The 13,739-nt window shown below is 36.5% G+C and overlaps 3 protein-coding genes across 4 annotated transcripts in view; 1 reads left to right on the top strand and 2 right to left on the bottom strand.

Annotated features, from left to right (window-relative positions):
- Positions 1 to 1,223, top strand: part of LOC145964426 (serine protease inhibitor dipetalogastin) — a 34,388-nt gene extending 33,165 nt beyond the window's left edge. The window contains exon 9 of the mRNA XM_083087166.1: positions 31 to 1,223. Within this exon, the coding sequence (XP_082943292.1) occupies positions 31 to 262 (232 nt within the window). The 3' untranslated portion in view covers positions 263 to 1,223. The remainder of the gene's footprint in view (positions 1 to 30) is intronic.
- LOC145964418 (apoptosis-resistant E3 ubiquitin protein ligase 1) overlaps positions 1 to 1,846 on the bottom strand; it is a 74,033-nt gene extending 72,187 nt beyond the window's left edge. For both annotated transcript variants that reach the window (XM_083087139.1, XM_083087141.1), the window contains exon 1: positions 1,454 to 1,846. In XM_083087139.1, the coding sequence (XP_082943265.1) occupies positions 1,454 to 1,567 (114 nt within the window). In that variant the 5' untranslated portion in view covers positions 1,568 to 1,846. The remainder of the gene's footprint in view (positions 1 to 1,453) is intronic.
- Positions 1,847 to 7,518: 5,672 nt separating this feature from the next.
- LOC145964432 (uncharacterized) lies at positions 7,519 to 9,116 on the bottom strand. The gene is made up of 3 exons (XM_083087176.1): positions 9,069 to 9,116; positions 8,652 to 8,908; positions 7,519 to 8,579 (listed from the first exon to the last, which is right to left on the bottom strand). The coding sequence occupies exons 2-3, from the start codon at positions 8,703 to 8,705 to the stop codon at positions 7,665 to 7,667; spliced, it is 969 nt and encodes a 322-aa protein (XP_082943302.1). The 5' UTR covers positions 8,706 to 8,908; positions 9,069 to 9,116; the 3' UTR covers positions 7,519 to 7,664.
- Positions 9,117 to 13,739: the final 4,623 nt, after the last annotated feature.

Genomic DNA, 13,739 nt, shown 5'->3' with positions numbered 1-13,739 from the left:
GAGGGAAAATAAGCATGATTTTCATTTTAGGAAACACGTATACGTGGTACCTATGAAAAGATGCGTCCAAGGCTTCCTGTTTCGCGGCTGTCAAAAGATCTGTCCGCCTTATTACGATCCCGTATGCGGCACCGATGGCATGACGTATAGCAACGAGTGCTTCCTGGAGATCGAGAATTGCCGTAGCAGGAGTCTCGTCACGAAAAAGTATCACGGAGTGTGCGGCCAGCCGACGGAGGAGCCGAAAAATTATCTCTATTAGAACAGATGGGGCTAGCACGGCTCGATGCGAGAGAGAAAAAAAAAAAGAGAGAAAAAGCGAGGAAAAAAATCACTCGACGAGATAATTTGACTCGTATTTTTCAGAATGGGGAAGCGACAAATGCTGTACATGTTCGTTTATCATGTGTCGTCTCCAAGTATTTAATAATCGTTCGACGAGCCGGCCGCAAATTCGACAAATTCCGATCGATCGAGATCTGTATCGATCATTCGAAACTCTAGACGCGCGACGCGATAGAGAAATAATTTACGTGAGCTCGGACATTCGGTCCGAAACGCTAAATTTCTATGGCGGAAAATGCGTTTGAGGGAAAACGAGCATCTTGCCAGTCCGGATTGTTGTCGTATTGTTACTGCTGTTTCTATGATAATTAATATTCATCGCGATTGCCGATTCTCTCCCCTTCTCGGAAATAATTCGCGCGGCAAAATGGTTCGCAAATCGCTATTGTATGTCAAAGTTGACGAAGAATTGTTTATAGATTATGTATCGTTTTTCAAAAATTATCGTCTAATTCTTTTTAACCGGGAAAGCAAAGGGGATGTCGCCAATTACGATATAGTCCTTTCGATATACTTCGCATATACTTGACGCGATATAGACTCATTATTATTTATTGTAGCATTAATCATTAAGCATGTGCGTTTTTTAACGCGATTTTTCATTTTCTTTTTTTTTTCCACAACTACGCCCGTCGTCCTAATTATGGCTATTAATGTATCGACACGGTGTTGCTAGAGAGTATCCTTATTCTAGGGGAATATTATGCTATTACATCTTCTTCCGATATGTGTGATGTGTGTTCATTTATTATTATTACTATTATACTACATCATTGCAATCTTAATTTATTATCGAGCATGCGAGAATCATTCTTTTGTATATCGACACTAACTCTGTATACGCTTCCAATGTCAATAATAAATCATATATGTATATTTTAAGATACAAAAGAAGAGCTGTGTGTAAAAAAAATTATACACGCGTACGATGTCAGAAATATGACACGTCATTCATTTCTACCTATTTTTCGCGAAGATTAAAAAATCATTCATTTCTATTTTTTTTTTCTTACGAAGATTAAAAAAAATCTGACAAAAAAAATCAGAACGCGCAATCTCGTCTTCTACAACGCGTGTAAATGTGTGTGCAATAAATGAATTTACTTACCAACTGGGTACATCGGCGCTGCGATACATCAGCTGTTCGACCGGCGCCAACTTCCGATCGCTGCCTTTTGGACAATTCACTTTCCCGAGCACTCGCACTAGCGAATACGAACATCGGGAAAATACCGCTAACGAACGCGAATTAACGTATTAAACTACTTGATTAACACGTCGATCACCTTGTCCGACAATCCCGCTCACACTCGCACGCGCGAGACACTTTAGAGGGGAGTGAAACACGAGAAATGCGCAACACGACGTTACCTCGACCTTGATTGACTCACGCGTCACGAAACAATATGGCCGACTGCTTCGTCGATAACGCGCAACTTCACGCGGGTAACGTATCGACGCGTCCCGTCACGTTTTAGGTTAATATGCCGACGTCTTTCGATACGCACGTACGATTAAAATTTGAAATAGATACGCGATATTTATTCTTAATTTTAGTAACACGTTTTCGACGATGTGAATTCCACAGAAATAACGTGAGAAATGCGTAGCACGATAATGTCGACCTTGCGCTGACGCGACGTAAAATAATATGGCTTAGGGATGGGCAATATGTTTCGATTAATTAAATATCGATATTTTTTTTCCTAATATCGATTATTTTTATCGATGTTTCTGTAAATCAATTAATCGATTATCAATACTTTTTTACACAACATCGATATTTTTTTATCCCATTCTTTATAGATTTAATAAAAACTTTTTTCTAGTCACGAAGTCAATCCTGTCATACTTATAGCTCAAGAATCCGCAAAATACTATTACTACTTGGAGGAAATTCATAAATATTCTTCGAAGTTAACATTAAATGTACGATTCTGATTTAAATATATTTTTTAGTAAAACTTAAATAAAAAGTTAAGCATGATTTTGAAGGAATTGCAAGTATATAAGAAAGATGGTGTAGTATTTTTTTTACCTGTATATGCATTTTCTAGGCTACGTTCTAGGAAATGTTATCGGAGTGCATTTTCTCTTTTTCTATATCGCTGAGATAAAAGTGATATAGAAAGAGAGGAAATGTGCTCGGGGTAATGTTTCTAAAAGCAGTCCTGTTAAAAAAAAAAATCGATACTTCGATATTTTTTAAAAAGCATCGATGTTCAAATATCGATTTTTAAACTAATCAATTATTTTAACATCGATATTTTTTTCGAACATCGCCCATCCCTAATATGACTGACAGCTTGGTCGATGACGTGTCGCTGCGAGCTGCGACCTCATGCGGATAACGTATCGACTTTAGATAAATATATGTCGGTATCTTTTCCCTCCTCCACTCATTAACTGCGGAGATATGTTCGAAACACGTATGTATATACACAATATTTAGTCTCGCCAATTCATATGTTTAATATACTTTGCGGAATTAATTTAATTTGTCAAATTATCTTAACTGTCATCTAACTTCATTAGATGTCATATCTGACTGAATTGAACTGTTTACGTTCGTATTATTGATATACTTTATACGATTTTGATATGACTTTTATATTATTTCGACACTTTCGATGTTATTATTATCACATGCTTATATCTGCAAACATAATTTATTCTTAATGACTTGAAATCATAAAGAAATTTAAATGTAATTAGATAAATGATTCTTATAATCTCTTCTAATATCGTACCGTAATATGATTGTGTCCATAATGATTTTACAGTATTAATCATTCCATCGATCATTCCGTTTCTTGAATATTTACGAAAATTGATCGCGACATCTGCAGCTCACAAACGTCCAAATAACCATGCATAACACATTTTTAAATGACTATGAAAATATAACTAAACTTCTTGACTTCCGTCAGAGTTGATATCAATTCCGGAATTCTGAGTTTGTTTTGTACTACGAGAATCGAATTTAACACTACCAATCACTACGCGAATCATCGCTTCGAAGTGAAAATAGCGTCAAACAGAGCGCATCAAATACAGAGAACGAGAGAATATATTATGTAAGTTTATCTCTAAATATTAACAAACGCGTAGCAATATCTATTAAATAATTAATGCTATAATTGATATAATTATTATTACAGTACAACACAATGTATATATAACTAGCATAAGAATTATTTATCTCGTTCTTACACTCGAGTTACGATAACCTTGAATCGTTGAGAATAAATATTGTTTGTAAATAAACGCCAAATAAGACGAGTGTCGAAAAGAGAGTATCGAGTTATAAACACAACACGTCACGTCGTATTATAAACATAATATCGAGTGTGAAAATTCAGTCCGTTGCCGTCCTTGGATAGGATCGAACGTGTACGAAACACGTGTTACGTGTGTCTTTTGTCTGAATTTTATTTTTTGAATTTGATTCGCCCTCTTTTTAAGAGGACATTCTTTTTAATCTAAAATACGATTTAATTACGATCAAAATAAATATCAAGCGATTGTTATATTACAGATATATCGCGTTGAAAATTTCGTCAGGAGAATTCCACGTGTCTTCTCTACCGGCGCGAAACAAACGGTGAATTATCCTCGTGCGATAACGCAAGTTTCTACTATTAGTACCATGAACGGCCGCCTGCCGGCGCCACGTGTACGCCGGGCCAAGATGGCGCCGCCGCGCGACCGTATTGACAGGTGCTTCGGCAGCATGGCGACCAGTGTTTACGACAAATGATCGCGGTCGATGGGATTCGCGCCGCGAGTGAGTCCGGAGGCGGTTGTTTACGGTATCGCTGATGAGATCGCGTCCCTCCCCCGACACGAGGACGCGCGTCTCGCGTCGCACTCGCGAGTGACAGACAAAAAGTGCGAGATATCACCTCGACGGTGAAAACGACAAGTGGCGTGTGCTGGGACTGCTCGGAGACATCAGGTGGTGGCGGTGGCGGTGGTGGTGGAATCGCTCGCTGGACACCTCGCGCTCGTCGCTCGCAGATTCCTCGAACATCATCGTCCTAATCGTGAGTACCACAATTATACAAGTCACTCGTTTAGTCAATTTTCAAGTCGGGACCACAGCGTCATCTCGGGAGCCGCGTCATCCCAAGGTGCCGCGAATTTGACAGTGGTTTTGGAGAGAGAGAGAGAGAGAGAGAGAGAGAGAGAGAGAGAGAGAGAGAGAGAGAGGGGCCATCTTTGAGGCCATCCTCCGGTATCGGTCACCGGCGAAAGAGAATAACGATTACGCGTGCGGATCGTGTTACATAAAACCACAGCCGGACGGATCGAATGCCATGGGATGACGTTGCGTCAGATAATCGGTTGAAAGGAATATCTACCTATGCATCGCGATGTGCGATTCCGCGAATTGTACATCTCGTGCCAGTTCTTTAAATTCGCGTTTAAATTTATTGTTGTTAGATCGGCTCAGATGAAAGATCGTTCGTTGCGCGATCGAGTCTTGTCATCCCGCGATCTTTCGATGACGAGATTATTATTGGTTTCTCGAGGCCTTGAGCTTCTCGACTTCCTTTAATGATTTCATTATCATTCGACTCGCATTTAAGGAATCTCGAGAAAATTTCATTGATGAACGTTCCTCGCGATTTTTCGAACAGCTGGAATTGAAATTATAATATTTGTTTGCATTCACATTCCATTCTTGCAATCAGGTACATTATATATTGTTTTTTGTTATTTTTATTTTTATTTTTATTTTGACAAATTTAATTTCTCGCTCGTGTGAAAATCGATATTTGGATTCTCTATTTTTATATACTCTAAAAACTTAATTCTATGTAAGATTTTTCCACGTTGCGCTTATCAGAAATTTATCGAGAAATTTATCTTTAAATAGAAGCAACCTCTCTTTCTCTCTTTTTTTTTCGTACATTTTGTTATCTTATCATTATCTTGCACGGACAATAAATAGAAGGAAAATCGTTATTGGTCCAAGGAAGAGGGGAGGGGGCGATCGAATACGAATTCTCGTGTCCGGCATAGTTTCAGCATCCGGGGAAGAATGGCTGCCCCCGATGTGTACGTAATTAAATTTATCGATCGCCGAGGGAGACGTCGCACTCGAGAATGCGCGTGTTTGTGGATCCCTCTTCGTTTTTATCGCGCGCTTTTCCTTTTACGAGAATAAGCGGTTCCGTCAAACTTAAAGAGTATTATTCTCGGGGGTTAAGCGAAACATTCGCCATTAAGGTGATTATATAGGGTGATTGCGCAGAAATCCATCGCGCAGCTTCTCCCTTTTTCCTGAATTTGGGGAATCCGCTTTTCTCCGTAAAATCGATCGATTGTTTTTTGTAGCTTTCAAATCAAGCTCGATTAAATTAACTTCAAATGTCACATACACTAGAGTGATTACATGTTGTGTTTATTTCTTTTTTCCTAACGAGATATATGATAAATTTAAACCAAGTTTGATTGAAAACAATTAAATTCGCACATGCGTGAATCGCCATGTCCGAACGCAAATAACGCACAAGTACCTTGCTCATCGAACAAACTTCCAAGCGAATTGACCTCCAGATTGGGCTTCTGCCCCAATTGTTACATTGTCGCCGTCTCGTCGGCACTTGTACGGCTTTTATCGCTTTTGTGCGCGCAGCCAGAATATTTAACGCATTGTAAAAGTATTCAAGCTTTGAACTTTTTCTGCTCAACTTTTAAGCGCGTCTTATCGTAATTAAAATTTATTTACGGCTTTATTTAATATAATAAAGCGAGGGTGAAGCGAATAGTGAATATTTTCAATAATATCGATGATGTGAAAAATGTTAAAACTGAAATATTTTAGAAGCAGCAGAACGTATATGATATTCTGAATATAAATTGATTAAGAAAGAATCGTAAATAATGACTGCAGTCATTCAAAATTACGGATACAGATTGATTTCAAAAATTTCACTGACAGTTGTAGAGTAGAAGCAAATAAATAAGAAAATAAATAACTATAATTTATTCTCTAAAATATTGCAACTTTAACATTTTTCCATTTTTCGTCAATATCTTTAAAAATATTCATTTATCACCTCATTTTATATCCTAGAATGATTATAACATAATGATTATTAATTAATTATTATAATACAATAATTATAATATTAATTATTATAATACAATAATTATAATAATAATTATTATAATATTAATTATTGATTATAATATAATGATTGCTATTGTATAATGATTATAATAGGAAATTTTTTTAATTATTTTAATTAAAGATAGGAAAGGTATTATTTATGCCTTATAAGGTGAAAATAATTTTCGGCATCGTTTGAGCGTTATATCGCATTAAATCGTGACATTAGAATGCGAAGTATAACGCGATACGTTTATTTCGCGTAACAATTCGCAAACTATAGATCATATCGCATTGTTATAGAATTCTGTATCGCGCTTTAATAGACGATCACGTAACTCTCGCGATTCTCATATCACCCGATCCTCGCATATGCATGTGATATTCTAGTTGCGGATATTATTGGATGGACACATTGAATATACGCGTGATTATGTAACTCAATTCGCACATTCGTGCGAAATAAACACTCGAGGAATAATTCGTAATCTCTGCAATTCTCCAAAATATTTGTCTAAAATATCCTCGCAATTTTCCAAAAATATTTGTCACAGCTTTTCGCCGATTTTTAAATTTTAAATCGACGTTTTAATAAATCGCAAGCTGATGAAGAGGCTCGAAGAGCGGAAGAATCATTTAGATCTTGTTCTGGTTGATCCGCGCGAAGGCCGCCAATCGTCGCGAATATCCGCGCGACTGGTCTGTTAAGATTAATTATATGCCGCAACAACTCGAAATGATCTATTGTGTCTTAACGGCCGTGTCACACGCTCCAACCTTGAATGCAAGTCGAGGGAATTGACCTCGAACCGGATCTGGAATTCTTTTTCTTCGGGGAAGGGTAATATGGAATTATGAAAGGGTGGGTAGGTTTTGCATGTCATGCTAAAAGTCCCACATACTTGGGACTTAAACAAACCGCGGCGAGTTCGCACAGACGCATTTTATAATTCGAGATACTCGTCATTTAGTCATTAATTCTGTGTAAATGTATTATTTTAAATATATTATTTATTTATTTATTCAAACATTTTAAGCGACTTTAAAATACACATCATGTTGTTCATTTTTTCTTACAACTTCAAGTCAAATAATACAGCAGCGCTTTTATTTATCTTACATACGAATAGATATGTGGGAGTTTAAATTAATCGAGATTGACTCGTAACATTAGGTTAATCATAATTCTCTCACGTTTTTAATGTATTAGCTCGAGTTTATCGATTTTACCATCAACCACTGATTTCTTGATTTTCAGACTAATTCCAAGTTTATCGTCTACTTTTGAGTTCACTTCTTCATAATTGATGGAATCGTCTGGAATAATAAGAGTTTCTGTCACTTCGTTTTGCTGTTTATGTTCGTCGCTTTCGGAGTCTTTGTAATCATTTGCATTGGTATTTTTTGTCTCGATTCTTAATCCTACGAGTCCAGTCATATTCTTCTTCTTATTCGTAATCTTTGTATCGTACTCGAGATAAAAGTCGCTCCTCGAAAGCTTCAAGCAATCGCGTAATTTCTGCATCAGATTCTCCGTCGATCCGTCAATTGATCTTCTGCAGAGTCGGATATAATTCTTTTTTTTAATGCGATTAAGGGCACTATTTTTTCCATCCGCATTCCTCGACGCGACCTGCTTATTCCCTTTGCCGGACTTTTCTATTAAAGTATCTGTAATATCCGACAGGTGAAGGACACTCGCGTCCTTCGTATTTCCGTTTTTGAGGAAAACTCTCGTTAGACTCTTAATCCGCTGATCTTCTGACGAAAGTTCCTTACGCTTTTCCGATGATACATCGTGCGATTGTTGAATATCCCCTTGTTTCGCGAGCTGGACATTCATCGAGATGCCTGCGTGATCGGGGTGCTTTTTCGATTCCACTTTAGCCTGAAAATCCACGTTGAGTTTCGTCCCATCGGCACCTATTGTGGGTTTTATTATTCCCAACGGATATAAAGGTCCACTGTAACCTTGCCCATCTTCGACTTTTCCGTTATCTTTGCGAATTTCTGTCGGCCCGTCAATGATAGCGACAATATCGTTTAATTGCTCCAGTTCAGTTGCTCCATTGGTTGCAGTTGTCGCTGTTTTTCCAAAATCGGAAGATATATTCTAGAAAAAAATAGGAAAAGAAAAGTTTACAACGTTATATTGAAGCGCAATTTAAATGAAAAAAAGACTCACCGATGGTAACAGGTAGAAGAAAGCCGAGAGGGGAAGAGCAAGATTGAGACCCATCGTATCTCGATTCGATCAAGAGACTGACTGTTCAGACGAGCCAATCCCTACGCCGATTTCTTTATGTACCCCGAGAGACGATTTAGTTTTCTCAGCTGTGGTCACGCTTTTCTATTCGTTTCCTTTTTAATGGCGCGTCGCATGTAATTTCGTCTATTTACGACGCATTGTCTGTACAAAATCATCTTCGCCATTTGACTCTGCTGCGGGCAACAATTATTACTCGCTTCTTATCGTAAAATAAAATTTCCCGATCGCAATTGTTATTCATATTATTTTTTATTATGATTAATTATTTTAAGTAAATTATTTTTGCAGTCAGTATTTGTGATCCCGGAGCTAATTAGAGGAAATTATACGAACCTCTTTCCCACAGGAAATCTCTTAATGCTATAGAAATTTTTTGTTGCATTAGAATTGAAAGGGTAGAAGGCTTCTTATCTTTTTTTCCTACTAATTATCCACGCGATCGCGCAGCGAAATGTCTTCACGATTCTCTCTCGTAAATACGCGAAATAATTTACCGACCAATATAGCCGTCTGCCGAGATTCATCGATCTAGCCGGATTTTCAGCTATCGGCGAGTTAATGATGCGTGGCCTGAAAATTTATAGTGCGTATAATCGAAAGTTCGTGTTCGACTCTTTCATGCTTTTTGCCCTGATGTATACTTACATCCTGTTCGATATGGCTCGTTCGATATACTATTATAAAAAAAAAAATACATGTAGACATTATCGTATCTCGAAGATTCATACACGTAGAGTGAGTTAGTTGAATATTATCATCGTTATTATTTCTCAATCAATTTTTTTTTCTAAATGCGTAAACGAGATAATTTTCAATTTCTTAATATTTTTCTCATTTTTTATTTCACAACTTTGTTAAAATAATTAGTAAAAATAACGAATAAAAAATATGCAAACAGATTAAATGTAAATCAAGCTTGAGATGTTAGATCAAAAGATATTAAGTGATTTTATATAAATATTAATTAAAAATTAAAAATTAAAAATTTAATTTTTAATTTATTATTATTGGCAGCAAGCTCTTGTCTAGTTCTTTAAATATTATATTCAAAATACGCGTAATGTGTGTATGCGTTGATTATAATTAACAAACTTGTCGATGAAAATTAATTCGAATTGCAGAGTTAAAGAATATAATATTCTATTGTACTTAATATATAATGCTCAAGGATACTATCTGCGATATGGTAATCATTATAATACTGCTTCTTTATCAGAACAACGAATACGGCATTGCGCCCACGCATGACGCCGTTTATAGCGGTTCTCGTTCGTATTTCCGGTCACGCGATTGCTCAGACTTTAATTAATTGTCGCCGCCATCATCGGTGGATCATCGAAAAGTTCGTCGCGCATAAAATTCCTCTTCAACTTTCCCCTCTTTTAAATCTTTGAAGCTGATCGGTGGATGTAGGTAACGAAGGGAGAAAGGTAATGAAACATAAAATCGGTTAACGCGTTCGTTATCTTGCTCCTTGTACATTTTCATACAAGAAACCGGAAGTTACGAGCGACATTGTCACGGCTCACTGTTTGAGAAGTCGTAATCTTATCTAGGCCCTTCGCATCCACTGCCGTGGTCGCGATAAGAAAACCCGTCGCTCTAAAAGTTCCTCCGAACTTTTCGTTCCAAATTTATTAATCTCCACGTTCGCTTAATTATGCGTCGTAAATAATTAAACGTGAATATACGAGACTAAAATTTTGGAATTTTGAAAAAGTCTTAACCAAGGCTCTTTGTTTCGAGCGAGAATCAATGAAACAGAAATCGAGTTAATTATTTTTTTTCGTAAAATTATTGTATTTTTTTGAGCATTCGATGACTTATAATTATAATTCTTCTATTATGTTATAATATAATTATATTATAATTCTTTTAATTATATTATATATTTTAATTATATTATATTTAATATTATAATTCTTTTAAAATAGACAGCTAATAATTTTCGATTTATTTAATTTCGTTTCAAAATGTTCCTCAATCTTAGAAAATTTTACTCATTTTCTCGATAAAAATTCAGTTATACGCTTCTCTTAGTTATTTTCCCTCTCTATTTTTTTATAATATAATTTTTATTATATTATAAAAAAATAGAGGGGGAAAATAACTTTTAAAAATTTTATTAATATGAATTTTATAATATAATATAATTTTTTTTATATTATAATTTTTTTAGAATCTATTTTTTTTTAAATAACGATTGTAATTTTTTGCGAAATATTTATATATAATACAGAGAAATTACTTAAACAATATATATGTAAAATCATACGATTTTATTCGCGAGCGCGCTGAAGCGCTCATGCTAGATGGCAATTTGCGAATTGACATGGTCGAGGTAATTTAACAAGCGAGCATACCGACGAAATTTCTATTCTCCGCGCAATTTCGCGATTACGCGAGCACGACAAAGATGAGAACGACGACGAACTCGCGTTTCCGGTAGAAACAATTTATCGCAAGCCCCGCGACGACTCGTTCGGATTACCAAGATGATATCAGTCATTTTACCACGGTAATTAACGCCACCGGCTGCATAGACGTGCGCAAGTAACCTCGAGAGCTCTTGGTTTCCAGTGAGCAGATGCATATTGCAATTAAATGCCGCTATCATTAATCATCCAGATATAAACTATCACGCAAGAAGAGGTGTACGTATGCATGTGTGCGGTTATAATTTTCGATTTATTTAATTTCGTTTCAAAATGTTCCTCAATCTTAGAAAATTTTACTCACTTTCTCGATAAAAATTCAATTATACGCTTCTCTTGGTTATTTTCCCTCTCTATTTTTTTATAATATAATTTTTATTATATTATAAAAAATAGAGAGGGAAAATAACTTTTAAAAATTTTATAATATAATTTTTTTTAAATAATGATTGTAATTTTTATGAAATATTTATATATAATACAGAGAAATTATTTAAAAAATATATATGTAGAATCATACATTATTAACATTATAAATAGCAATTTACTTGAATTCTGTAACGAATTATAGAGCATTTAAAGTAGAATTTAAGGACACCATTTTTTTGTTCGATGCAAATAGAAACAGATGTGGCTAACGAAGGATATTTATTGAGTGAAAAATTGCAAGCTATTATAAATTGAAAACGGCCAATCGGACGGAATAATCCAATCAAGTAACGTAATGGAGAGCGCTTCTTCTCCATCCTTACCCTCGCCTACTCGTACGTCGCTTTACGAGATACGACTTTAAACGTTTGTCGAGGGAAAGGAAGGATTTACGATGGAAATAATTTCCAGAACGCTCTCCAGAATTTATTCGGCCACCGTGCTGTTAACGGCTGCCATCTCGTAAAATCTTGACTCTTTTCTTCCTCTCCTCGCGGTTCATTGACTTCGTTTACGAGGAGCGTTCTCCGTTTCCGACCTCTCGCCGCAATCATTTGCAATTATTCGCACAAGTTGCTTCAGGAATAATTAAACGTTCGTAAAAAGAGTCAACGGTGGCCAAAGATACTTGGCCATTGTTTATACTTTTCAAATATCTTTTTAATTAAACGCTAGATTGTAGAAATCAGGTTTCATTGAGGAAAAAAAATAGTTCGGCAAACTATAGGTATCGTTTCTTCGTTCGTTGACGACCTCGCACGCGAGAAAATATTTAGACGAGCAACACGCATCCCTTCTCGAAAATCGCCGACAGGCGAAACGAGCGATTTCGAATCGGCCTGTTGTTCCACGCTGCTTTTTCTGCGACCGATAATAAGCGGTCGCGTTAAATTGGCCGATCATTTCAGGTGAGTCTGCCTACGCGGACCTAGTAGTTAACATCCACCTTCGTCCGGTTATTATCCCGCGGGACGCGGCCACCTCCTGCATCCCCTTTCCTCCTGTAGTCGTTTTCCATTCCGCATCTCATCGAGAAAGACACACCGGCGAGCAATAGGAATATAAGATCATGTTGCGAGAATATGTTGCCTGGCTGTCACTTTTATTTAACATGCAATAATTTGAAAAATGTCAAGAATTATACATCTTGTCAAATGTATTCTTTCTTTTACATATTTTACAAATTTTTAAAATCTCTTGTGCGTTCTCTGATTCAATCAGCTGATCAAGTTTGCTTCATCAGAATTATACATCTTGTCAAATGTAGTCTTTCTTTTACATATTTCGCAAATTTTTTAAATCTTATGCGTTATCTGATTCAATCAGCTGATCAAGTTTGCTTCATCAGAATTATACATCTTGTCAAATGTATTCTTTCTTTTACATATTTCGCAAATTTTTTAAATCTTATGCGTTATCTGATTCAATCAGCTGATCAAGTTTGCTTCATCAGAATTATACATCTTGTCAAATGTATTCTTTCTTTTATATATTTTACAAATTTTTAAAATCTCTTATACGTTATCTGATTCAATCAGCTGATCGAGTTTGCTTCATCACTATCTGAAGAATATATATATAATATTGAAATTAGTCTTGGCACCAAATAAAAAGTTTAAGGACATGATATGAAGCAAAAGTACGTGTAAATGCGTGCGATTTCATAACGATATAACGAACGGATGACCATCAAAGTCAAAAACACTCTACTTTCGACGCGTAATGTCTCCATTTTTCTGTCGCTTCTCGTTACTTGTCGTTCGCGCTTGCGGAAAAGGAGGCGAACCAGAGGCGAGAGAGTGCAACGAGCCGTGTCTCGTTCGATTTCTCAGATATTTCAAGCCACTTATTACGCGCGGTCTCTCGCTCCGTAGATAGCGAGGAAGATTTCCCTCTTGTTTCCCTTCCACACCTCCTCTTCTCCATCGTGTCCCTTTATATCTCTCCCACGACGATGTGTTCTCATCCTGTTACTTCATCCGCCGTCTTATACCCGACGCGCTTTTACACGCAGCTGCAATTGTAGAAAAGAAACTTCAACCGGAGCAAGAAACTTCCACCGCGCGACCTCTTTTTCTTTCGCGCAAGATTGTATCTCGGAACGAATCGTGGCTTCGTGTCGAAGGGTGTTATGCGTTTA

Source organism: Camponotus vicinus, unplaced genomic scaffold (assembly GCF_025532165.1).
Source record: "Camponotus vicinus isolate PSW18456_S1 unplaced genomic scaffold, iyCamVici1.0 SCAF_13, whole genome shotgun sequence".
Taxonomy (NCBI): Eukaryota; Metazoa; Arthropoda; class Insecta; order Hymenoptera; family Formicidae; genus Camponotus; species Camponotus vicinus.
The sequence above is the reverse complement of the archived record's forward strand: the minus strand, read 5'-3'. Positions and strand labels throughout refer to the sequence as shown.